At 42.3% G+C, this 25,962-nt stretch overlaps 1 protein-coding gene across 1 annotated transcript; it reads left to right on the top strand.

Moving 5' to 3' along the window:
* The first annotated feature begins 1,595 nt into the window (after window positions 1-1,595).
* On the top strand, window positions 1,596-6,764 carry LOC101474578 (uncharacterized). Its single transcript, XM_004551798.3, has 5 exons — window positions 1,596-1,721; window positions 1,806-2,063; window positions 3,636-5,732; window positions 5,808-5,906; window positions 6,586-6,764. Exons 2-5 carry the CDS (start codon window positions 1,808-1,810, stop codon window positions 6,612-6,614), a joined length of 2,481 nt encoding a protein of 826 aa, XP_004551855.2. The 5' UTR covers window positions 1,596-1,721; window positions 1,806-1,807; the 3' UTR covers window positions 6,615-6,764.
* The last annotated feature ends 19,198 nt before the right edge of the window (window positions 6,765-25,962 follow it).

Genomic DNA, 25,962 nt, shown 5'->3' with positions numbered 1-25,962 from the left:
ATTATTCTGAGACAAAGGTGTAACTTCTGCCTTTATTGAGGCTTTCTGTGACTTAAGTCAAATTAATTCAACCATTAGAGCGAAGGACAGAACTAATACGTGGCTCAAGAGTTGGCAGTTCGTCTTGTAATCGGAAGGTTGCCGGTTCGAACCCAGTTTTATTTATTTAAAACTGGTGTGTAACATAAGTACAGAGCACAGGACGTTCAAAAGCAGATTTGATTAGGCCAGCATAAAGTTCAAAGTATCTAGTTCATAGTTTCCTGATTTGCACTAGCGGCTTGTAAAGGGTGCACCCAGAGTCGGCTCCTTTCTCTCCAAAAGAGAGGGTTGGTGTGGTAGAGCAGGATGTTTAGGATGGGGTGAGATGGACACAGATGAGCTGGTGTGGTGACCCCTAAAGTGAGCAGCTGAAGGAAGTAGTTAAGAAAACAGATGTATGATAAAGAATCTGCACAACCTTATGCTGATGGTTTGTTGCTTTGAACTGTTGGATGCTATCGCATTTTCCTTTCTTTTAGTGTATCCTCTATTAAAAGAGGTCGTCTCGTTAGCTGTTAAAGAACTCACTTATTCTCATTATGGCTGCACAGACATATTTCACTCAGAAGCTTTCCTAAAAGAACCAAAACAATTATTTGAATCCAGCTGTGAGCTGAGAGCTGGAGTGCATGGAGCCTGGTGACCTCGAGAATGCCTCCCTGCTTTTTGGTGATGGTCCTGGCTGTATTGGGTTCTCCAGGCCACGAGTGTGAACTGGAAATAATACTGTACATCTAAATAAAAATCAGCAGACTCTGCTGGGGCTTTTATTCATCTTGTGTAATACAAGATGTTCAAAGTTTCAAGGAAAACCTACAACTATTTAGCGATCCATTGCATTTAGAATTTGTCCCAGGTTTGCTGGTCCTTTGAAGACTGTGTAAAAACACTAGTGTTGGTGTCTGCATTTACAACCTTTCAATACAATAAAAGAAAGTTTCTGTGAATTATCAGTTAGCTTTTCAGTCTCCACATGCGAAACAGGGTGAGAAAAAGAAGTACGTGAGAAAAAGGGTGCGTTTTTTTCTTTAATGCCTTCATAGAACGCCTCTTCCAGTAGCAGTGCTGATTTAAAATCACTGCAAAGTCAACAAAACGGTCTGTTAGTTTATTCTTCATGGATAATGCCATCTTTAAACACTGCTCAAGGCTACTTAATGAGCTCCCATCTAAACTCATAATTGGCTCTTCAGGGGTCAAACGTGAATATCACACAGGGCTTGTGGATGCATGCTTTGCATTTTACTGCTGCTCAGCTCCAAGTAAGGGGGAACTTAACGAAGACGCTAAAAATGACAAGATGAGCTGCTTTGCGTCTTTTATCAATGCTACTCTCATCAGGTAGATCACGTCAATGAGCAGCAGCTCTGTTCCATTAGAGCCACTCAGCTTCTCACCTCCCCTGTCACCTGTTTTGGGTCAGTGGAAGTCATCAGTCTTACTTTCTCCACGTCTCTGATCTATTATCTGCCTTTTTCACAGGTGAGCTGATGCAGAGTGGGAGGGGATCTTTGGAAACAAACATTTCTCATTGGCTTTTAATGCAAATTGCTTAACTTTAACTGGACAATTGTCACCTGGCACTAAAATGCCAGCCTGGCCTTAATCGCACACCCTTGATTTCCTATTTAACCCGCAGAGGAGGTGTGTTGGCTGCTTAGTGGATAACCCTTATGCAAGTAGGTACAAGTCGCTTTTAGTCTGTCAAAGGGTATTGCGGTAACAAGGTATCAATAATTATTTTGATTCTTCTCTTTGTTCAGATATGGAGGCAGCAACGTCTACCTTGCAATATTCACACAGTTTGGGCCCCCGTGGTCCAAACCCACTGAGTGCAGCTCAGCCGTCCCAGGGGCCCCAACAACCGGCTCCAGGGGCTCCACGTGCTGAGGAGCAGCAGCACAAACCTTTCTTCTACATACAGCCCTCGCAGCCATACATGCCCATGCAGAGTCTGCAGTGGCCTGTACCGATGCCCATGCCTGTGTCCTACAATCCATACTATGGTTACCCAGGTTTAGGTAAGCTTAACTCAACTGTTAGTGCTTTTTAATGTGACTAATGAGAGTTTTGGGACTCAAGTTCCTTGTGTAGAAGTTGAACATTATTCAAGCCTGTGAAACCTCTAAATGCTGTCAGTTCTCAGAACCTGTTTAATAAATGGGTTTTCTGCTTGTTTCTGAATATGGTGAAATTAATTAGGAATTAAATGTTAGGGAATAATTGAGAGGAGTGAAATCTAATCCCCTGTATTGAATTCTTTTTCTTACTTAATCCTGTAGCTGTCTGCTTAAAATCCTCATTAAATAACACTTATTTCACAAAAGGTGTGTAATTATATTTCAGAAATTTGTATCTGGCAAGCTGTCTAGACTTTATCTCACAATGTGCGTTTCAATATCTTCAAATGCTAAATCCTGCAACTTTTGTCTTTCCCTGAAGTGCCAACATGAGCCTTTGTGTCAACTATGAGAGAACCCCTGCCCGCTAATCCACTCATTTCATTAAGTACACCTTGCTAGTACTTGGTCACTTAAAAAAAAAAAGAAGAAGAAAAAAAAATCCCAATTCAGTGCTGCCTAAATCACTAATGCGCCACATTTAACACTCCTCAGAGATTTCAGCCCATTAACATGATGGCATCATACAGCTGCACATCCAGGGTAAGAATCTGCTGATCAATCACATCCCAAAGGTTCTCTATTGGATGTGGATCTGGGGAATGTGGAGGCCATTTAAGTACACGGAGCCATGTTCAAGAAGCTCATTTGAGTTGACTTGAGCTTTGTGATGTGGTGTTATCCTTTTGGACACAGCAATTAGAAGATGTGTGCAGGTGTTCTTTTTTTCTACATGGTCAGCAACAATATTCAGGTAGACTGTGGTGTTTAAACAGAAGCTTGCTATTGGCTCATTAGGTATTTGCAGTAACAAGCAGCTAAACAGCTGTACCTGAAAGTGTTCAGTGTCAAACTGCTCAGTAGATATGCACTAAAGGAGTCTGATTGATGAAACAGTCTTAATCAGCAATGACCTTCTTTCCCACTGATGGTTAAATGTAGCTCTTTGAGCTGTAGTTTTTTTTTTTTCTGGTGGTAGTCTTTGGTTTCAGGAAGGCTGCATCAGACTTGTCTCTTTTGAATCATATCTTTAAAAAAAGCAACAATGTTTTGCCATCTATGAGATTTAATCATCGTATGATGTCTTTGGCACTCTCCTTTGTGTGTCTTCACCTGTATATTGGTCATTTTTATGTAGAAAGGGGAGATGAGGAGGGTAAATACTGTGCAGTTCCACACAAGCTGACACTAGACCATCTCATTTGTTCATCAGCCCAGTATTTACTACTACAGTCAAAGCCTTGTCATTAAAATTTAAGTGCCAAACTAGGAGGGTATGCATTATGAATAGCCCTACATGGCTGTAGTTCTAATGTTTGTATTGTATTTTTATTAACATCTGCAGCAGCTGTGGTTTCAATGTTGTAGCTATGCACTAACTGGCTCCCCACGAGCAGTAGTAAACCATTGTAGTGGCAGCCTTTAACAAATTAAAATCTGAGGTATTCACTTAATCCTCTTGTCTTGTTACAGGTTTTGGGATGCCAATGATGCCACACTATCAGCCTAATCCATACATGGAGCCACCTGGCTTTGTCGTCCCACATACCCACCTTCATCTCATGGACTACAGGCGCATGCTAAACCCCCAGTATTACCAGACCATGGCCTATCACGCCCGCAGGTTGCGCTACCAACACAACTCCCCAACCAGAGAAATGACCAGCTCCGAGGTGCAAACTGAGCCACTCTCAGTGACACAGAACACCAGCACCCCAAATTCCAGAGACATGGAGTCATCCAGTGTCTTCCCAATTTGTAGCAGCAGCACCACCACCAATGTCTCCAACAGTCGGGTGCTCTCGTCAGCCTTGACTGTGGAGAGTTCTCCAGAGAGTAATGACATGGTGCCCTCGTCCACCATTAGGACGCCATCAAATGGCAGCTTTGTGATTCAAACTGAAGAGGTGAGGATTGAATGCTGCACCACACCTGTGGGACTACAGCTTCTGCACTCTCACGAGACCGCAGAAGTATCCCGTAGTTTTTCCCAGGACATGGTCCAGTGTAGCTCCATTCTCCAGGGTCACGTCCTGCAGGACGAGGGACTCTGCCTCCCTCCAGACCAGTCGGAGCAGGCACTCCAGGTTTGTCCTGATATCCTGTTAGTTGGAGCACCCAGCACAGGTGAGCATATCCCTGCTCTAGAAGAATCTGGGAACCAGATGGTCCCTGTCGTTTGCAGTTTGGAGTCTCAAGAGGCAGCATGTGGGGAAGCTGGGGTGATGAGTGAGAGAGAGCAGAGTATGACCAAGAATCCCCAACTCGAAGTCGTTCACCTGTCGTTTGATACAAGCTACCTGGATGAGTTGAGGAAGATGGAGTCTTCAGTTTGGTCCAGGGACGACACCTTGGTTCCTTCCTCAGAGTCGTTGATCCAAAATGGTCCCGCAGAGTCTCTTGAGGAAACACTGACTACTAATGAGGTGACTTCTGCAGACATGATGCTGGAAGAGGAGGCTCCTCTGGAAGATGGTACAGCTATGACTGACATGCCGCCGTTGGAAGAGGATGACCTGGGAGTAGTCTCCACTGTGCAGGATGAGATGGTGGTTGAAGCTGATATCTGCCCTATGATGGAATCACCTGTTTCGGAAGAACCTTCTAAACCAAATCTAATGTGCACGGAGATGGCGGCTGTATCCAATGTGCAGCATTTGGAGAGCTCTCCTCTTGGGGCAGATCGAAGCCAAAGCAGAACAGAAACCAGTATCCAGGATTCTCAGGACACATCCTTCGAATCATTACCTGCCTATCTCCCCTCAACTAACTGGCTAGCTGATTTTGAGAATGTCTACTACAGCAACAAGTTGCCGCAAGCTCCCAAGAAGCAGACCCGACCTCAGGGTTTAGATGTTTCTGCTCGAAGGCGAAAACTAGACCTCGAATACAAAGAACTAAATATTCGCAAGCCAAAGGAGAAATACAAACCCAAAGGCAAAGCAGATCGAAGAAGCCTTTCCGACCATGAATGCTGCCTCAGCAGAAGCTTCAATGAGAACATTTTCAGTACTCGTGTGCCAAAGAAGGAAAGACTCTGCTCCAGATGTCTGACAAAACGTAGAACCTGTATGCCTGCCAGCCCTGGACTTGACGGGCACAACTTAAAAAGAAAAGCGGTTCCCTTCCAGCAGTGGAACGACGCCCCCTTACCGACATGTGACGCATGTAAATCTCACACCAAGAGGCGGCTGATGAGGAAAGATTCTAATCCTGATCTTTGCAGTCCTCATCGGGGCCATGACACTGAGGGCGAATCCTCTGAAAACAGCTCGTGTCGCAAAGGTCAAAGGTGGAGGCCGGGTGACAATCTCAGGAAGCTCGCAGACCTTAAAAGGCCACTAGCATGTAAGCAGAACCTGGAGAAGAGTCCTGGAGCGATGTATCCAAAGCTGAGGGAGAAGAACTGTGTGTGCAATGAGCTGCAGCATCAGCCTGTTGCTTGGGAGAGGCTACACCACTGCACCACTGGGAATGCCATCCGGGAAATGGATGAGAACTGTGCTGTGCTTCTTCAGGACAACTGGAGGGATGTGGACCAGAGATACCTGATGCACAGGTGGCAAACTGGTGAGCACACAGTTTATCTAGAATTCTCTCCTTACATGCTGGTCCACATTTCTAATAACATTGTTCTGCCAACAGAGAAATCATGGATGCCTAAGAGTGACACAGATGGCTCCAAGAATGAAACCAGATCACAACACTTGAACAGACACAAGAAATCACAACCACAATCACAAGGTTTGCCTCATGTTTTACCATGCTTCAGATTTATTTTATGGTCTCAGATGTAAGAAGTGTTTGACACACCTTTATATTCAGGGTTGATTTTTAAACTAAATTCAAAACAGGGAACAGGCTGCAGTGTGACAAGATGTCGGTCGTTTTTTTAAAATGTTGTTTTTTTTAAAACAAACTGTAAAGAGCAGAACTATCATCTTAAATAACTGAAGTAACTTTTACACTTAAAAGAAGAGTTTAGAGTCCGGCTGTGTTTGAAGCCTGTTAACCTGAAGGTAAAACACTCCACAGAAGTGCATGCTTTACTATAGCTGCTCTTGTAGCCTTTGTCCACCTGATGCTTTGTAGGAATTGAGGCATCTTTCAGCATGGTGCACAGATTATTTCAAGGTTATAGGCAGGAAACGGGAGATGAAGGGTCTCTCGTCCATATGTCCTCTTGGAGGTTTGCAGCTCAGGCGAACGACAAGGATGATGTAACAGTAATTTATTTTGATGGGATGTCTGACAGTTGATTAGCCCTTAATTCTGAATATTTGGGTTGGTTTAAAAAAAACATTGAGTCTTAAGTGCTCAAAATAAGAACTTTAAATATAAACAGTGTATCATTTATTACTTATTTAGAAAAATGGTCAGATGAACAAATGAAGTGTAAACTTTTTGTCTTTTTTTTTTGCAGGAACTCTTACCAGAGACACACGATGCTGATCTGCACAACTAGCACAAATCTCACAAAGTGAAAAAGCACTTTTTAGAAATTGATGTACACTTAATTTAAATGTTTCCCACTTTAATTGTCTGTATGTGATCACATCATTCACTATTTATTACTGCTGAATAAACACAGAATTAAGTTTTTGTCCTGCGCTTTTGTGGTTTTCAAGCTGCAGTTATGAATGTGTCCACTAGATGGACCCATTTCTATGCTAACGACACAATCCCTTACACTCGATCAGAAATGCCACTTTTCTAAAGAGCAGATTAAAATTTCTTGGAAAGTAGAACTGCTCATCAGATTTAAATTATTCAACATCTTAAAAGATTTAAGGTAATTTGAATTTTTCATCTATCAAGTGGAGACTTGATGTATCATGTTCAGATCAGTACTGGTTGTCTCAGCAGTCATTGGGGAATAAAACCTGCAACTTTTGCTGAGAGGTATGCAGTCAGCATTTACAGCCCAGACTGTTAGCTTTCAATAACTGAATTTCAAAATCCTACAAAACAGAAACCTTAGACTCTGATCAGCACAGCAAATTTTTATGAAGGTCTGACCTGTTTTGATAGACTTGGTCAATGAAGGGCCTTGAGCTGAACTGCAAGAAGCTGGCTCTCATTTGTACTAATGAGCTATTAGCACCAAAAAGGTGAACTTATAACGTTTTTGGCTATTATGTGGCTACTGTAACTGGCTTGGGCTATAGGATGAATATGGAGTACTCTTAATGAAGTGAGTAGAATGGCCTGTACTAGCTGCCTTCACTTACTTGAATCAGGCCAAGTGGACACATAAAGGTAATTAAACCCACAGGGTTTGTTAGACTAGCTATAAACATGCTCACATGAAAGAATTGGGTGCTGGCCACATCTCGGTAGTTACAAACACTGGTAGGTAGGCAGCAAAGTTGAAACTAAACTATGAAGACGCTAAACAACCAGTGCAGGCTGAAAGTAGCAGCAGGCAGATCAGTGGTGTTTGAATGTGTTTGCTCAGTAAGACTGGAAAAAAGCTGTTGATAATACCAGCTGTGTCCAATGGACTTGCAATAGCTCACATCTGTCATTTAAACATGAAAAAATGTCAGATGTCATTATTCCAATTAATGAATATTTAGGAGTCTGTAAGACAGGGTTATTCTTTCAGCTGCAGACCTGGTTACCTGAGAGCAGGTAAAGGAAAACTCTAAAAACAGAATACATATATTGATATGAGGTCTGCAAGTACAAACGGTTTTATGATCATTACAATAAGAAGCCTTTAATTGTCTTTATACAGTATACAACAAAAATGCAGAGCAGCTACACCTTCAGATGCAAAAAGAAAATGAAAACTTTTATTCACAGAGTAAAAATAAAAAGTACTATATATTATATTACATATAGTGGTTACACATCTGTTCCTCTCTAATCTCAAACATAACCGACTCTGGAGCTGGATAAGTCTTCAGCACAAGTTACCATGGCGATATACTTCAGTGAGTACATCGCCACGCTTCTTGATGAGCCCCAAATCCTGCTTCATTGTTCAGGCCTGCGGTGGCTAATTTCTGTTTATTTTCATTCTCACTTTGACTTTTAACCCTTGTTAGGACCATCTTGGTCTGTTTTATGCAACTGCTCGTTTCCCAGAATTCCCAGTGGAGTGGCGCAAAGCCAGCATTAGCCACAGTAGCCACATTAGCAGGAAATATGACAGGAAGAACTGAACTAGAGAGAAGGAAAGTAGCAGATAACTGTGAAAAGGTCTTCAAAAGTCTGGAGATGCATTTAACTCAAAGAGCAGCCAGCTTGACTGTTGATCCTGTGGATGATTATTTCAGGGAAATCATGAAAACGCGGTGCAGAAGGGTTTGTTTCTGGGAAAAGCACTTGCATGCTTTGCTGAATTTGCTGTCAAGAGACAAAAATATGTCTGTGAAGCCCACTCTTGACCATTAATACACAATGTCTCTCCCCAAGAGGAATAGTACTCAAACGGACTGAATAAGTAATGAATCATGTTGGAAACAGAACATTAGCATTTATGCAGTGTTCAGTGGGCCTTTGAAACCAGTCTTACTGACATGTAATGTGCCATAATAATAGCTTTCCTTGCTGGAGGGGAGGTAAGCACTGAAAAGCAGAGCGCATGTTTTTGTGAGCCACTTTATATAAAGGAATTGTGGGAGTCCACGTGTGTTTGTGACTTTCAGGGTCCTGCAACAGGCCAGTGACTGCTTTCCTTTCTTCTGCTCGTCCTCCGCGGAGAGATGCGCACAGAAAGCCCACACAATGCCGTCTTCAAAGGCAGAGAAAGGCCCGCTTTTGTGCATTGTTTCAGAGACGGTTGAAAGCTTTTGCAATTTAAAACAACCCTCTTAAGTGATTTCTGTCTAACGGGGAGCAGGGGCTCTTTGAAGCTAACAGTGTGGTGAGGGAGGCCAGATGGGATGAGGAAAGATGCAGTAAGTGGAACGCAACTCGTGATTTCCCCCCAGATTCGTCAGTTTCAGGGCGGGGACGGACAGCTCGGCCCGGCTGGTCTCAGAGCTCATATCTTGGAGACTCCTGCTTTGTACCATCGTTCCATCTTCATGACACCTGCCTTATGGGTAAATGTAAAAGGCTTAGACGTGACTGTCTCCCAGAGGTACTTCCATGATGAGGTGGTGGTGGCAGGGTGTCTGATATCAAGCCGGGGGAGGCACGTAAATGTTTGGGGTCTCTGCGGGTAAAACGTCATGCAGGGATGATTTCCCTTCACAGGCCGGGTGTGAGCTGATGTATTCCAGTACACAAAGTGCACTGAAATGCCCAGAACGATGAAGAAAACCTCTGATGTGAGAGCATTTTGCAGTTCTTCACTTTCTCTACTTGCAGCAAAACAGTCATTTATGAGCTTAAGAACCTGAAAATAAAGCTGGTGGTATTTGATTTTTAAAAGAAACCCTTTGTCAGAGTCGTGGGGTAGGTCATAAAACTATTTAGGTCCATTGTGTTCACTTAGCAACAGAAACCAAAGGCACATAAAACCTACCTGAACCATCCAGCTTTGAGTTTTTCTTATTTTAACACTGGTTCACGTTTTTATTGCTTCTATTCATAATTTAAGGATTTCTGCATGTTTTACTCTCTCTTACTTCTCTGTGTTGCAGTTTGAAACTCTGATCTTCTAAGTACATGTGAACAAAGTATTATTATAATTAACATCTTGCTTTACAAGGTCGCTTATTACTTTCTTATCATTGAGGAAAAGTAAGGTGATGATCAGAAACAAGCTGCTGCGTGTGATGGTGGCAGATAGGAAGGCTTGTAAAATGTGAAATGCAAAATAAGAATAGACTCCCTTAAAGGATTAGTTCAACAGTTTATTAAAAGACTGTCATGACTCCTATCACAAAAATTATAAAAATTATAACAATTATACTCCTGTTCTTCTCTCTCAGATGTCTCTTACTGGCTTCCAGTTTTCATGCCTTTAGCTTTAGGCCAGCTTTGTACTAATGCAAAACTTGGTGTCTCAGAAACCTTTATTGAACCCTTTACACCTTATCTGCTGATGCATCCATCCAATTTGGGTTTCAGTAGGGCAAAAGATTCAGGGACTGAACCCCTGACTTTCAGATCAGTAGATGAGCGTGCTACCTTCTGAACCACAGCTGCTCCTAACTCATGTTAAAGCTTGGGGATAACTTAGGTTTCTGTTAGAGTTTTAAAGTCTAATATCCAGGCAAGAAAGCTCAGTTAAAGGACTATTTCAGCAGTGAGAAACAGGCACATCTCCCAACTCTCCTTTAAAATGTCAGTTTCCAGTCATATTCAGGAAAATTCGCAACATTTACAATAAGCTAGTCTAACCATGTCTCTGCATTACTGCATAGAACTGAGAATTAATTGTCTGAATGCTCCTTTAGACCCCTCCTTCTTGAGGGGTTTCGGAGTGAAGTCACTCGTCTGTCTGCACCTTGAGGCAATTGTATTTGTGATTTGGTGCTGTATAAACTGAATTTAATTGAATTGAATTCAACTGCATGTCGAAAGGATCTAGTTGTGGAGGTTTGGCCATCTGCTTAGGATTTCTCCTGGGCACCTCACTTTGGAGATTTTCCAAGCACTTCTAACTGGTTGGAGACCCCAGAACTCGCTGAGAGATTTTGTATATCTCATCCACCCTGGGATCACCTTGGAATCCCTCAGGAGGAAGCGGAAAATGTGGCTGGCATGAAGGATCCTTAGTCTGCTGCCCTTGTGGCCTGACTGGATGGATACATGTTCCTTGAAGTGTCTAAATTAGGTTTACAAGACATGAAAAAGGCAGAGGATTTTCTCTGTGTTTAGGGACTTTTGCAGGAAGTGTGAAGTTAAGCTTTCCCCGGTGGTACTCACATTGGTTACCATTAAATTTTCTTCCCTCCAGTAACAGGTAACAACAATGGAAATCCATCTGATGCCCTGAATGAAGTTGCAGTAAAACCCACAGTGAAATTTGGCTCCCTGTTCTCTTAGCCCACTACTTTTTCCTTCCCTGTCTCTGTCTAAGAGTGAAGTTGAATCATACACTTCCAGCTGCCCTCAAACGGCATCACTAAGCTTAGCCCTTGATTTTTGACTGTCGGCAGTATCAGGAGAATCCCAGCTCATGGATTTTCACAATTGCATAGGCTTTCTATGTAATTGCCATACAGCAGCATTAGGGGTGTGACCAGGAATAATAATTTTTGACTGACTGAAATATCAAAATATTATCTAAAATACCCCTACACTGCTTCCATTAATGTGCTAAACACCAAATCATCAGTCGAGAGCCAAGAATGAGAGAGTATTTAAAGGTTTTTGACTATTGGGGATTGAATATGATGGTGTATTATGTTTTTGGCTCTTGTATATGCATGTATGGCACAATGCAAATGTTTTAGGCTGCAAAAAAAAAGGTAAAATATAAGTATTCTTGTATCTAAACTGTGATTGAACCATGTTCTTTTATCATGTGTGCATACATCCCTCCACACTGTCTCCGACTGTGTTCAAGCAGCCTGCTTTAATGTCAGTGCCTCTGTGTGCGTAGCCGCTTTAGATTCCTATAAAAGCTGTAGGAGGTTAAGAGCATCCATCCAGCCTCCTTAACGGTTTGGAGCGATTCTGTCAAGCTGTCGAGGTGGTTTTTCCCCGAGAACGGCGGAGAACGTGTCACACGGTTCAAGTGTTTTGAAATGTTCATCATCAGCCGACGGCTCTGAGATGACTAAGTGGTATCAGAGCACGAGATTACTTTGAGGAGAGTTTCCTCAAGTGCTCCCTGCTCCGTTTACAGAGAAATATAAAATTAGACCTGCAGTGAATTACAGTGAGCGATTTATACATCGGTAAATAGAAGCACAGCCTGAAGACTGTCAGTGCTGGCAGTTTTTTTTAATGCAGCAGACAGGATTTATCACCTGAAAACAATTCTTTATTTCTAAGGCTAAAAGATGAAAAAGCTTAAATATTATTAATATTGAATCAAACAGCTGAAGTGTTATTAATATTAAAGACGAACTTTGAACTGACAAATAAAAGAGAATCAAAAAGAGGTGATTTAAATCTTCTTTTCCTTTTTACAATAATATCGGTTTAATCGCACTATTCTTGACAGTAACACGAGCAGAGATGGGCAGTAACGCGTTACAAGCAACGCGTTACTGTAATCTGATTACTTTTTTCAAGTAACGAGTAAAGTAAGGGATTACTATTGCAAAAACGGTTATTAGATTACCGTTACTTTCCCGTAGGAACGCTGCGTTACTGCGTTACTAAAACCGTAAATTTTTTGCGAGAATGTCTCACGACAGTGACGTAAGCGAGTGCGCCGTTAGTGACAACAGCTGTGTGCAGATCAACAATGGATCACATATCGATTGTAGGAGAGAGTATGAGCGTGCAGCGTTTAAAGCGTGGAAGTACTGACCTTACTTTGAGTCTGATTCCATAAAAAGTGACAAAAACATTAGCGTCCGTCGTGCGTGGGAAGAAAACTTCGTTTTACAGCGAAAAAAAACCCCTAAACAAGCACCGAGTGCGCGGATTCTTCAACTGACCGCAGCACATCTGCACCAGGGTAACCCTCCGCCTACCCCAGTCCTGCTTTACAGGTGAAAATAGAGCAAAAGGACCGCTGAGTCTTTGACTTTATTTATTTTCTGCTGTGTTTTACTTGCTTCTATTTGAAAGAGTGAGTGAAAACACAAAAAATATTTTATTTTATGTGCTGGAATGTGCAGAAAGTAGGTTTAAATGTTAAACTAATTTATTCAAGTCAGAGAATGTTGCATATAATTACATTTTTGCTTGATGCATAAAGTTAAAAGATTAAAACTGATAAAACAAGTTAAAAAAAGAGACTTTTCCATTTGATTACATTTTGTATGATGGATTATGTAGAAAAAGTAGAATTGGGCTGAAAGATCGATCGCTTTATCACCTATTCAGGTTGTAAATCGTGTTTTTTAAAAGTAACTAAGTAACTAAGTAAATAATTACTTTTGAAAATAAGTAATCAGTAAAGTAACGGGATTACTTTTTTGGGGAAGTAATCAGTAATTAGTTACTGATTACTTTTTTCAAGTAACTTGACCAGCACTGAACACGAGAGACCTGGATGACCACGAATAAAAGATGAATGTAGCTTAAATTGAGAGCCATTAACCTGCATTCTTTCTTATGTCCAGCAGGGGGCGACTCCTCTGATCGTAAAAAAAGATGGTATTAAAGTCTTCAGGAAAACAACCATACTTCTCACTTCACTTGGCTAACGAGGTGTCAGTCACAAGATGTTAGCTGAAGAACGTGACGTCAGATCTCACACCCAGTTTCAAAGAGCCCATTGGTGAAAGCGGCCATCACGAGGCTTCGTAACGCTACGTTACTAGCGGCTTGGTGACATCACAGTGGTCATGTTTATATTGAAGAGCTTTACACAAAAGCATGTGTATTTTGCGTTTTAAATTTTTTTTTAATGTCACACCAACCGCAGAATTTCACAAGATGATTTGTGACATCTGTGTTTTATAACAAAGCTCAATTTTTCAGATCCGAATAAACATTTCTGACCAATCAGATCAGTGCATTTGGCACAGTCTTAGATCAAAATGTGCACAGGTGAATAATATACAAATTACCTCTACATAACTAAACGCTTCTCTGTTCAGTCCGCTCTCTAAAATTAATTCTCTGCCTCCCCAGATGTGGTTTCAACTCTGCCAACAGGAGCTCAAACTGCCCCACTGACATCCACAAATATGTATAAAAGGTGTCGTGATGCAGTTTCAACTCCTGGATCAAACCATGAAGTGCTCCCTGCTGCTGCCTTCTCATTAGAACTGGACAAACCCAGAATTTCCATGTTTTCCTTTTTTTCCCTTTTAGAAACATCAGGACCAAATCATTGCTTTCATTTTTTTTTCACATTTTTTAGGATGACTTGTATTTTATGTTGCTTTTTCACAGCTCTCTCATTGTGTAACATCGTGATATCGTGTCTGTGACTTTTAGTGAGTGGAGACTTAAAAAGACTAAAATGGCTCAATGGGCTCCGTCAAAGGCGAGTACAAGATAAATAAAGATCTGGATCATGCTAATTTTGTAACCTGTAAGCTATAAAGCATAATAGGTCTCCTTCAAGAACCCTTTACAAATAGATATCTGCTTCCAACATGCTCATTGCCTGCCTTATATTGCATGCCAAGGCTTAATTGAAGCAGGTCTCTGTGAAAGTCTCACCTATGCTGGCAATACACTTGTGAAGATCTCTGTCTTTAAAACTTGTACATCATCAGGTCATCACTCCTTCCTCGGTTGAAGAGAAACACTCGACCGGTGTCCTGCCGTCTGGTCTCTGCAGCTCCTGAAGGACATGATGGATGCCCATTTGAAGGATCCCTTCTGTCATCCAGACGCCCATTTAGGGGCCTGGCTACGGCTGGCCACTCTGGGCCGAGTATAGGAGGGCAGCATCAGTCACTCAGCAGACCACACCGACTTTTTTGGCAGCTTAGTGCATTGGTCACCTGACATAGCAACAAAAGCAGCTCTGTACATGCTGTAGTTCTCTCCCTAATGTGAAACTTTAGCAGACAGCACATCCACTCTGCAGTATTGTGATGAGGAATGGAAGACGGCAAATAAATGCATTTCTCTCGTGGTCACTTTCTGCAGGTCGCGTGTTTCTTGGTGGTACTACCATAGGCAGCGTTGGGGGCGATTTCCTCCGGGGCATCCCACACTCAGGTGTATGCACTCAATTAAGCAATAACACAGTCAAGGTCACGCTGCATAGTGTTATTGGCAACAGTGAGCTGCAGCTGGAGGAAATGTAGATCAGCCAGCAGCCACAGTGAAACATGACCTTGACTGTTATTGCTTTTACACAACACTGCCTGCATTCACACAGGAGCTCGAAAAGTGATGCCTGATTAACTTTTTTTTTATGGGTGGGGAGTTGATTTCTGCTGCCCTGCACTCAAAGTCTGTGCAGCCAGTTTGGGGGGCAGTTTATTTACTTTCAGCAGAATGAATTTCACTTGAGAGCAGCACTGCTGCCACCACCTTTTCTACTGTGACTACTTTGCACAAACTTTATAGTCTTGGACTGCAATAGAATAGCTTTGCATGTGTCACAGTTCAAAATAATAGTTATTTATCTCATACAGGACCATACAGACCAGTTCACCCTCTGTCTGAAACAACCCATATTAACTCGCCCCCCTTTAAGTCAGCTTTGATCTCTTTTTTCTGATTGGCTGCCCCTTACAAACAGAAGGTTTGGCCAGCAGGTGGGTGGCGCTTCCATACACACGGCCAAATCTGTGTGGCAGACGTGACATTATAAGGGATATCCCCTTTCTGTGACATCATGCAGACCCAATAAAAGAAATACCCACGTCCCAGGAATGACTTACACATAAGCTGATCTCACTATTTAATTCTTTCTAATACTATAAAATATTACAGAAAATAACCTTACCACCCTAAAAGATTGTTCTGGTCGTTCACGCTCTATAATCTTCTTGATCAGGCTTTCCACATTCTATTAGATCAGCTTTATTTGGCTCTGTGTGAGCCAGTCAAGTTCTTCCACATCAGTAGAAAACCACGTTATTTTGGTATCTTAGATTATATTTATCGTGGTTAACAAGCTGCAAAATACTAGAATTTCACCTAAACTGGAGCAGAAACTTCCATCCGCCCATCTTCTTCTTATCCAGAATCAGGTGACAGGGGCAGTTGGTTAAGAAATTCCAGATGTTTCTTTCCTTAGCAAGACTCATTAAGGCATTTCCGTACCAGATGAGATGTAGCTCTTCCTGGAGCCTCCTCCCAGTTGGGCTAACTTGAAAAAACCTCCTCCGAGCTCCCTCTGAATGTCTGCATGTCGAGAAATGCCAGGTTTTTGGATAATAGCTCATTGGGAATCACTTTGCTGGTGCAAAAATGCAATTTTAGACCCCCCAAGGTAACATATTGTAAAGCAAAGGGAACAAATATGCGTTTTATTTATTGAAATGCTCATTTTCCTAATTAAATTTGGAGTCCAATCACAACTCCTTTTGTTTGGTTCATTCAGTGCTGGGCAGGTGAAACGTCGTCTCCTCAGCGACACAAACGCTGCCAATTGATGTATTTCCAGTACTGTTGTGGGCATTTAATTTAGCTCCTTGTCTGTGCTCCAGCAAACTCTGCAGGACCACACATATAAACAAACAGGTGTGGGGGCACATGAAGATGCCGGTGAATGGTCCTCCCCTGGTTCAAACTATACAGACCTTAATTCAGCTGCTTGCTAACCATCATTTGCAGCTGTGAGTTTCATGGCTGGAAGACAGTGTGAATAAAGAGCAAATCAAGGATACTTCTGAGGTTACTTAATTTGCCGCATTTGCAGTTTTTCAAATAAGCTTTTTCCACAAGTGGAGTGGATTTTTAGCAAAAAACAATTATTTCTCCAGCTGTGATATCTGAAGGACACAAAGTGGCTCGTATGAATGGCACACTTTCATCAACAGAAAGCCTTTATGTTAATCTCGTACTGTACACTGCAATCATTGCATCAGATTCCTTTTTCTCTGGAGGAGTTCGTGTCTTCACAGTGTGAAACTGCAGGGAAATGAGGATTAGAAAACCACTCCTTGTTTTAGACGATGCAGTGTTTGTTGAGAAGGTCAGATTGAAAAGCAGGTGATGCTCGGCTGCTCTCGGAAATTTCAAGAGTTCCTGTTTTTAGCACCCCCTGCTCTTTGGGATATTGCTGCTCGTAGCTTAAGGAGCTGTGACCCTCAGAGCAGCAGAGAGCATCAGAACAGCAGTGAAAAATCCCTCCTGCCACTTCTCTGCAGCATAAACGACAATGAAGTGTGGCCTTGCCGGATATTGGCTTCTGCGATAAGGAGTGTGGTTTACAATATCGGCTGAGCCCAAAGGGAAGCAGAAGCTGCAAAGTTCAGCATGTCCACTTGTTAACCGCACAGGTCCTGAGAGCGAGCCCAGGCGCCCCGTCGCTGCAGGCTCAGCATTTCTCCACCGACATGACGGCAGATAGATCAGCCAATGCTCGGCGGTCTTAATACCCCAGGCTTTTACACTTAATGTCTTTCAACTGACGAACGACCCGTGTTTACAAAGTGCACCTCGTGGAGCAACCAGTGGCAGTGAACCCCCACAACGATCCAGGTTTTACAGGAAGTGAGAGGAGCGTTTAATGGAGCAGGGCGATATTGATGGTGTCACGACAAAGCGAGAGGGTCAAAGTGCAGCTGATTACCTCTGCCGTTTCTAAAGCTTGTTACGCGATAATGCAAACTGCTGGAAGTGTGATTACATCACCTTCTGGGTCCAGACTGGACTTAAAAGATCATATTTCCCATTAATGTGGCCATTGCGGCTCCTTTGCACTCCTCGCTCATGTCAGATTAAAGGCTCAGAAGACTGAAAGCTCATTCTCGGCCTCTTTGGAAAAGTAGCTGATGAAACAGTCTTGCTGCAAGGTGCACGGGGAGCATTTCATTCATCCATATTTATTGTGTGCACCCCTGAGGTCTAATGAATGTGTGTTTTATTCCTCCTGTAGTAGAGCAAGAGTTTTTGAACCTTAAAATAAAGACTGTCTTTAAAAGATGAAAGTAGCCACTATGACACTACCCAGTGGTAGCTGGCTGTTTGTATCCGATCTCATAGCAATCGCACTACTATCGCATTGGTGAAACAGGAGAGTGTTAAAAATAAGTGGAAAAAAATAAGTGAACAAATACATTTTTCAGTGGTTTAAACAATTTTCCATAGAGCTGTGGCTCTGACCTCTATACAGCTGCAGTTTTCTGTGAATTCAGGGGAGAAATCCCAGCTGCTTTAATTGGACCTGGAAGTTATATCCATATTTAAATACATATTAAACTCACAAAAATACACCGAATTCAAGCAAATCCACAGTCCTGAGTTTGAAGCTACAGCAAACCTGATGAGACGTCAATGGTTGTCATGATCTGGGTGATTGGCTGGAAATTTCCACCAGGTTCCCGAGTGTCCTTGGTGTCCGCTCCTGGACAGGGCTGCCACGTCTGCGACAGCCTCACTCACCTGGAGCTAACTGAAGCAATCAGGCTGGGGAGATTTAAGCCCTACGCTGGCGTTTCATCTCCGCCTGTTCGTCAGCTGCTCCATTGGCTTCTGGAACCTCTTAATACCCCTGGATAACGTACCTTCTCTTTGGGAATCTCTCTGTTCCTCACCTGTCTGCCCTCCTGCCATCACACTCCCTAGGAACCAACAGAACTCAGGTCAGCCATCTCACACCACCTAACTCACCCGGACTCACGCCGCCTCCCCCTCGATGCTTCCTTCACGCCTCCTGCAAGTAAGATGGAAATACAGCCATACTCATCTTCTCCAAAGCTCACCTTTGACTTCTGTTCTAATCCCGTTTCCCCAGTGGGACCATTAACATCCCAGTCACGGTCCAGTTGCTCCTCCTAGTCCTGTTTCCCCTATTTTTCCCACGCCCACGTTATCACGCCACACACACCAGGCCACTGTGCATTCTCTGCCTAGTTGTTTAGCCACTGCCAAGTATTACCTTGTGATATTTCAATAAACATTGGTAAAACTTTCTTGCTGCCTCTGCTCAGGGTTACTGCGCTTGGTTTCAGTTCTGGTACTGGTCTTCGAGCCCTTGTGACAACGGTAGGTTAAAGAGTTCCCTTTTTTCTGGCACTAGAATCAGAATTATGACGTAAATATGCTGCAAAATGTGAGAATCTGTAGAAAAAAATGTGTACACATACAAGGATCTTGACTTCAGCTATTTCTTCGCTCTCAGTGCACGTAACAGAGTAGACAACAGAAAATACTGACAACATGACACAAAACAACACGTCTTGCATATTTATGAGTGCAAAGATGCTGGAATAAATAAGGGATGGATATCTAGTTTCTACATACACAGTATATACTTGAGGCCTTCAAGTGCAAAGCTTTCATTTGGTGGCTGTAGCTCAGGAGGTAGAGCAAGTCATCTACTGATCGGCAGGTGGGTGGTTCGATCCCTGACTCCCCCTAGTCTGCATGCCAAATATCCTCGGGCAGGATATTAACCCCAAGTTGCTCTCCAATGCATCCATCGGAGTGTAAGTGGTAGTTAGTAAGTGCAAAGAAGACATTGAATGTGGCATGCTGTATAGCTGTATAGAGCGCTTTGAGCACTCTGGGATAGTAGAAAAGTGCTATATAAGAATCAGTCCATTTATCATTTATTTGAAAACAAGTATGTGGTTAGAGGTGAAAATTTACTGAACATTAATTTATTTATTGTCATGGTTTAGGGAGGGTCAAGGTTCCGCCCCCTCTCCCTCTTTGATGGTCGGCAGGTTCTTGAGCCACCTGGTTTCCCTTCTTCTACCAATGCATCTATTTCTTATCTCATCATCTCTCACCACTACTTAAGGATCAGCCTGAGTCATCATTCTCTGCCAGGGTGGTAAGCTGACAGCAAGGAGATGAAAAGTAGTCAATAAAATCAATTCTAAAACATACTGGGAGCCAGAGTTAAACCACTAAAGCAGGACTGCTGTGGTCCCATCTTTACTCTGGTTAGAAGTGTAGAAGCCCCGATAACTTAAAAGACTGTAAAAATTTCAGGGTCTTATCTCAAAACCTTTGAGAAATTAACTTAAAAATGAGTGTTAGGGTGATCCTCAGTGAGTAAATTAAAATAGGAGGTTTGAGGCAAATTTGAGGTGCGCGTCAAACGGGTTACAAACAAAACTAATAACTCTTTTGGCTAAACTATAATCTGGGAGTCAAAATGTTAACTTACTAGGGTGTATAATGGTTCTCCAACCCAGTAGGATACACACTGGATAAATGTTAACAAGTGAAATTTTCTTAACCGAGCTTGTCATACCAATAAAGATTTCTTTTCCAGACAGACATTTTTTCAGTTCACATGAAAAAATAAAATCATGTAAAATAGTCTCTGTTTCTCTAAATATTAAATGGATCTTATTTTTGAAACATTTCTAAGATGAGCTACGAGCTGAAAACCAGTGACAAGCTTTTCAATTTTGTCTGAATTTAGCTGGAGGAAATAATTTGACATCCAGTTTCACACCTTCAGACTTTAATGAAGAAAATCATACTGGGATTTGTTGTACTGGGCAGCAGATGCCTCCATTTTCAGATCGTTCTTTAACTGACACAGTTGCTTCATGGCAGTCCAGAACGTTTAATTACTCCAGTTTAAGAGATGACTATGTTTGTTAAAATTAATTAAAACACTGCAGACAGATTTGCAGGAGAACAGGTGTGACTTGGCCCAACTTTGAAGTGATTTGAAGTGTTGGAGTAGATCCAGATACAGGAATTGCTTTAATGTTGCTAAATAGGCCAAAAATGAATGTTAGGTGTCATATCTTCAAAAAGAGATATTAGATCTAAACAAGAAAGTTCTTAGGCATTATGATGACGTTCTCAAGAAAATACCACAAACCTATCTGGACATCATCTGGATGCAGAGTCTCAATTCATGCACGCTGTGCAGGGGCTACTCTTGTTTCCACCATCAGTATTCCTCCTCGTAAATCATTAACAAAGTTACTTTTAAAAGTACTTTTTACTCTTATTTAAACTCTTCCACTGTTTCCTTCCATGTTTTCTATCTTGCAAACGACACATTGCTGGATTCTTTTTTTTGTGAGTTGCCAGAGCTGCTAGATCAGTGAAATAACAGAAACCATTGCACCAGTGTTGCCAAGTGTCACACTTTCATAGTTTGGCTTATTTGCAACCAGCCTAATTATTCGTCTTCATCATGCTTTTTACTCTGATAATGTATTTCTGAAAACTCAACTAGGATCTGCTTTTAATGACCCATTCACATATCTGTCATTGTTCCAAATTAAAACTTTACTACAGTGCTTTATGGTTTGTTTTGCAGAAAAACTTTTTGCTGTTTTCAAGCTCTTCGTGGCCTGCTTGATGAGATACATACTGCTGGGGGAATGACTTTACTGAGATACGGATGCTGGAACTATGAGGCAAAATAAACAAAACAAGGACTTATTCATAAAAATGTTACTGGAGACACAACTGGGATTTTTATGATGATCAGATCACACGATTTTAGAGTAAAAATCTAAAGAGGATTATTTATTAAATGATTTTTTCCTCGTAATTAAGAAAAACTATTACCATCAATTGCTGGAGATAAGAAATCATATTTATAGGATAATAATGATGATGAAATGGACACACACACACACACACACACACACACACACACACACACACACACACACACACACACACACACACACAGAAAAGGACATTCATCTTGTGAAGTAATTATCAGCAGTAAATACTGTAGTGCTGATTATACTCAGTTCAAGGCATGAAATGAATATTAAGTAGACATAAATTATCTGCTCGTGAATAAAGAGACATGATCAGCTGCTGGACAGGCATTCAGCAGCCCTGGATTAAAGATATACATGACTTAAAGTGGACCTGTTGTGCCTATTTTCTGTCACATATATGCACTGCTTTCAAATAATGAGGTCAGTGTATGTGCAAGTAATCCTCGTGGTGCAAAAATCAGGGTTCATGCTGCTCTAAACACTCAGTTTCAGTTTTTTTTCTACTACTCAATCTTTATGATGTCAGAGAGTGGCGATGTCCCAAATATTGTCATCTAAGCACACAGTCACCTGCTGAACAGGGTAGTCAGGGCTGCCGTGGGAAGGCCTGGGAATGTCTTGGCGTCCCACCAGATGAACTGGGGGATGCTGCGATGAGGGTAGTCTGGGCATCCTCCAGATATGATATGAAAATCTTAGGAGAAATTTTCTTTCATGCTCCTTAATCATTTCTTGGATGTCCATACCCTACATGCAGACTGTTCATGCCCAACCACTCTTAGTACAACTGACTTGCAGGGAGAGGAGCTTAAACAGCTTCTTTTTAGACAGAGGATGAACAGGAGGGCCGCGCTAAAGTCCAACATAAGATAAATAAGGATTATTATAAGCTGTGACTCATGCAAAGCTACTGTAGTGTAGTTGAAATGTGGAGCTGGAAATGTGCATAACAGGTCCACTTTAAGATCACAGTATGACTTATTGAACACTTGAGCTCAGCTTCAAAGACTATAAATACCTGAGCATGGACTTGTTTTCCTGAGTTGAGCACTTGGCAGCACTGCTACCCCACCCGGAGGTAATCAGCTTGGCATCTGGGGCTTTTCAGGCCTGGGCACAGGGCATTTTACCCAAACAAACACAGCGGGACTGCCAATGACGAGCAAATTCATGACGACGGAGATTGCAAACACATGTAGCTGGGGCCCTCGAAGAGCTCGGAGGAATGTTGTTTTCCTCCTTAATTTGCAGTAACACGCAGCAGATGTGGCTATCAGAAGCTGAGCGTTCATTTGCAGAAAAGGATTACAGAATAGGTTAGGAATAGCAAACAATAGCGTGCAGGATGGAGGAATGAGATAATCCTGATTATGTAATGTGGTGGGGAAGTGAGGTGGGGCACTGCGGAGAAACAACACACACACACACACACACACACACACACACACACACACACACACACACACACACACACACACACACACACACACACACACACACACACACCTGTGAAGCTGCAGCTGCCTCTTGTAGCATTTCATCTGAAAGTTTAGCAGCTGATTACACTGTGACACAGCACGATTTGAGTCAGGAAAAACAGAATTTTCTGGAGCCTATTTTATCTCTTGTTTTCTTTGATGTGTATATTCTGGTGCACTTTGCGTGCTCTTCTGTTGAAAAACAAACAAACACCTGATTTAAGGTAAAATGACAAGAAAACAACCCTCCAAAGAGCAAGATGTAATATTTGCAACATTTCTTAACCTCAGAGGCAGGGATAATGGCACCAGTGAAGACAATGTGCCTGGTTGAAATTTTTTCCATGTTTGGCATGGTCGAACATTTTAGTGGCGGATATTAGACAACAGGCCACTGCACACAGACTTGTAAAAAGCCCCCCATCGCTCCTACATGAGCTTGTTTTTCCCTGCAGGAAGCGGCAGGCAGGAAATGAAGGACCTGAAGGACTTTGCTTTTAGTGCCATTTACAGAGAGGAAAAAAAAGATTTCTGAGAAACTGTTAGGCAGAGCTTAACACTGATTGGTTCCCCATTAAGCAAGCACCATTGATCAACAATGTAAGATTAACACAGCGAACAGCAATGTAAAAGCCATGAAGTTTCCCTCCATAGAAAGGTGGAGGAATGATAGCTTTTTCAGTTATCTTTTAATGAATTCAGAGAAATGTCTAAACATCACCCAAAGACATTTTCACATTTTGTCCTACAAAATAAAACATGTAAATGTCTCACTGGTGAATTTTGAAGCCCGATTGTTAAGAGGTGTCACAGGGGATTGATACCTATATGTGTAACTGCAAACCCCTTTGTAACCCTACGGTATGTCATAACATGATGTCCACCTCCCATGAAATGTACACATATGTCATGTTTATGCAGCCCGCAACAGTTGTTTGCCAACTACTTGCAGAATGGTAGTGACACGACTAAGTTTCATTGCAAAAACTGTATGGAAAATCCCATTTTTGTCAAGGAATCAGGGTAATGCTTGAAACTGAAGCGCTCCCAAAAACATTACATCAGGTTGTGAGGCAGAGGGGCTCAGAGGCCTGACTAGGGGGATGTTCACTCAGTGTTGTAGTGGAAAGGAGCGAGCAGAGGCAAGACATCAAACACACAACAAACACATCAGTGTTTCCAGCATCTCTACAGTTATTTTTCTGTTTGTGTTGGTTTGGTGTCAGGTTCTGATTCATGCTTGGTGGATTTTTTTCCGCCATTCTCTCCTTCCGCTTAAAATTAGAGGCAGCTTTGCATCTCATTCCAATCACACTCTCGCACTTCAAACCATTGTTCATCTGTAGGATGTTGGGACCAGCTGTGGCTGCAAATCTCCACCAGATTGTTACTTTCACTATGTTGGCAAATAGTCTCTTTCCTTTTCTCTTGTGCTCACAGTGTCACAGGCTCCTTGCTATAACTCTGTTCCTGGAAAATTGTAACTCACCTAAAAGACTTTCCTGCCTTGCCTCTTGGACAACCCTTCAAACCACCACAGCCTCGAGCTCCTCCACAAGTCCTGCTCTCTCAGGGAATGCACCTGCGTGCTGACTCTCCACTGTTCATTTCAGCCAACTCTGGAACGCAGCATGTCCTCTGACATACTCCATTGCCACCATGACCTTCTCGACAGAAGAACTCGGGTGGAGTTAACTCTCTTTCCCAACTCCCCACTGCCTGTCTCTCCCTTTCTACAGACCCTTCCTGACCATCAGAGTAACTGGTAGTTTCTTCCTGCTCAGTTCCTGCTTCTTATATCCAGTAAATCGTGACAACACAGGAAGACAGAGCCGATTAGGAACTGAGAATTATCAGCAGACTTTGCTATTTCAATAAGATGCAATATCACAAGCTGTTAAGTGTATCTAGTAGAGTCCAAATATAAAAATATAAAAATAAGAATTTGGAAATGAACTGAATAGATCCCCTTTAATAAATGTCCTGTAATTTAATATCGTCATCCCTAAACAAACATATGGCAGTAACTGTAAAGATAAGCTGCTGCGTGAACCAAACCTGTCACTCGCTTTTCTCCAACACTTCAGCTCAGACTCACAAAACAGTGGGAGCCTCACACACTAAGATCTGCAGCCTTTATACTGTCAGACACCATAATGTCCTCTTTCAGCTGAGCTCTCTTTGTGCGTCTCCTGTGATAAGCGCCGCTACATTTTCACCAAAGATGATGAGACTGAAGCACAGATGGCGCGAAAGCCTCCACCATGCTGTCTGCTAAGAGAAAAGAAACTTCTACTGTACTCTCCTTTGCCGTTTTTGAACGATTCACACTGTGCTGGTGCTTCCGCAATAACGCACACTCACTTTTCACAACCTAATTAAATCTGTGATGCTCAAACCCTGACTCATTTATCTCACAGATGCTTCTCTCAGCTGATGTTCTGATGTGAAGCTAAAATGAATGGTATCGTCACTAAATTTAACACTTTCCCTGTAAAATTAGCTTATCTTGCAAGTGTGATGAATGAAGCTCGAGAGCGAGCAAAGATTTGATCCCCTGCCTACTTGTTGGAGCCTGTTAACACAAGATATGGAGTTTTTCCCCCCCTTTCTTCTCCTGCTTTCCTGAGGCAGGCTGATATAATCCCTCGTGGATAGGAAACAGCTGACCCGGTCACTGATTTCTGGAGACCCTGCTGCGTGTCTATCATGGATTAGTGGAGTTGAATTTGAATCAGAGGTGGGGAGGAGATGCAGCCGATGGGCAGAGGCGCCGTCCAGGTGTGAAAGTGCACACATTTACCGTCATGGTTTGGTTCATCTCAAAATGCATGAAATTTCCTCCCTGGAGATCGTTCCATAACGAGGTCATTAGACCCCTGGACACAGCGGGAGGGAAAAACTCTGCAGTGGTGGATGCGGTTTGCTGGGCTGTTTCTATACACGGTGCATAATGTATTCACCCATTTCTGCCGGTATTAAAGCTGAAGGTCAGTTTTGTGAAATAAGAAGCAGTCGTCCTCAAAACTCAATTTCTGATTCCTTTCAAGGCTGCGACAGGGGTGTTAATACAGCCTCCCAGATATTCAGAGGCCAGTTCATTTAGTACACTGCACAAGTACGCCTCTAACATTTAGCATCTCCTGGTAGGGATTTTCAGTCTCCTTGCAGCTCTGTTGAATAGTTATTTGTCTCCTTGTAACTATTTAGAATCTTTATGAA

The sequence above is a fragment of the Maylandia zebra genome, linkage group LG9, assembly GCF_041146795.1.
Source record: "Maylandia zebra isolate NMK-2024a linkage group LG9, Mzebra_GT3a, whole genome shotgun sequence".
Taxonomy (NCBI): Eukaryota; Metazoa; Chordata; class Actinopteri; order Cichliformes; family Cichlidae; genus Maylandia; species Maylandia zebra.
The sequence above is the reverse complement of the archived record's forward strand: the minus strand, read 5'-3'. Positions and strand labels throughout refer to the sequence as shown.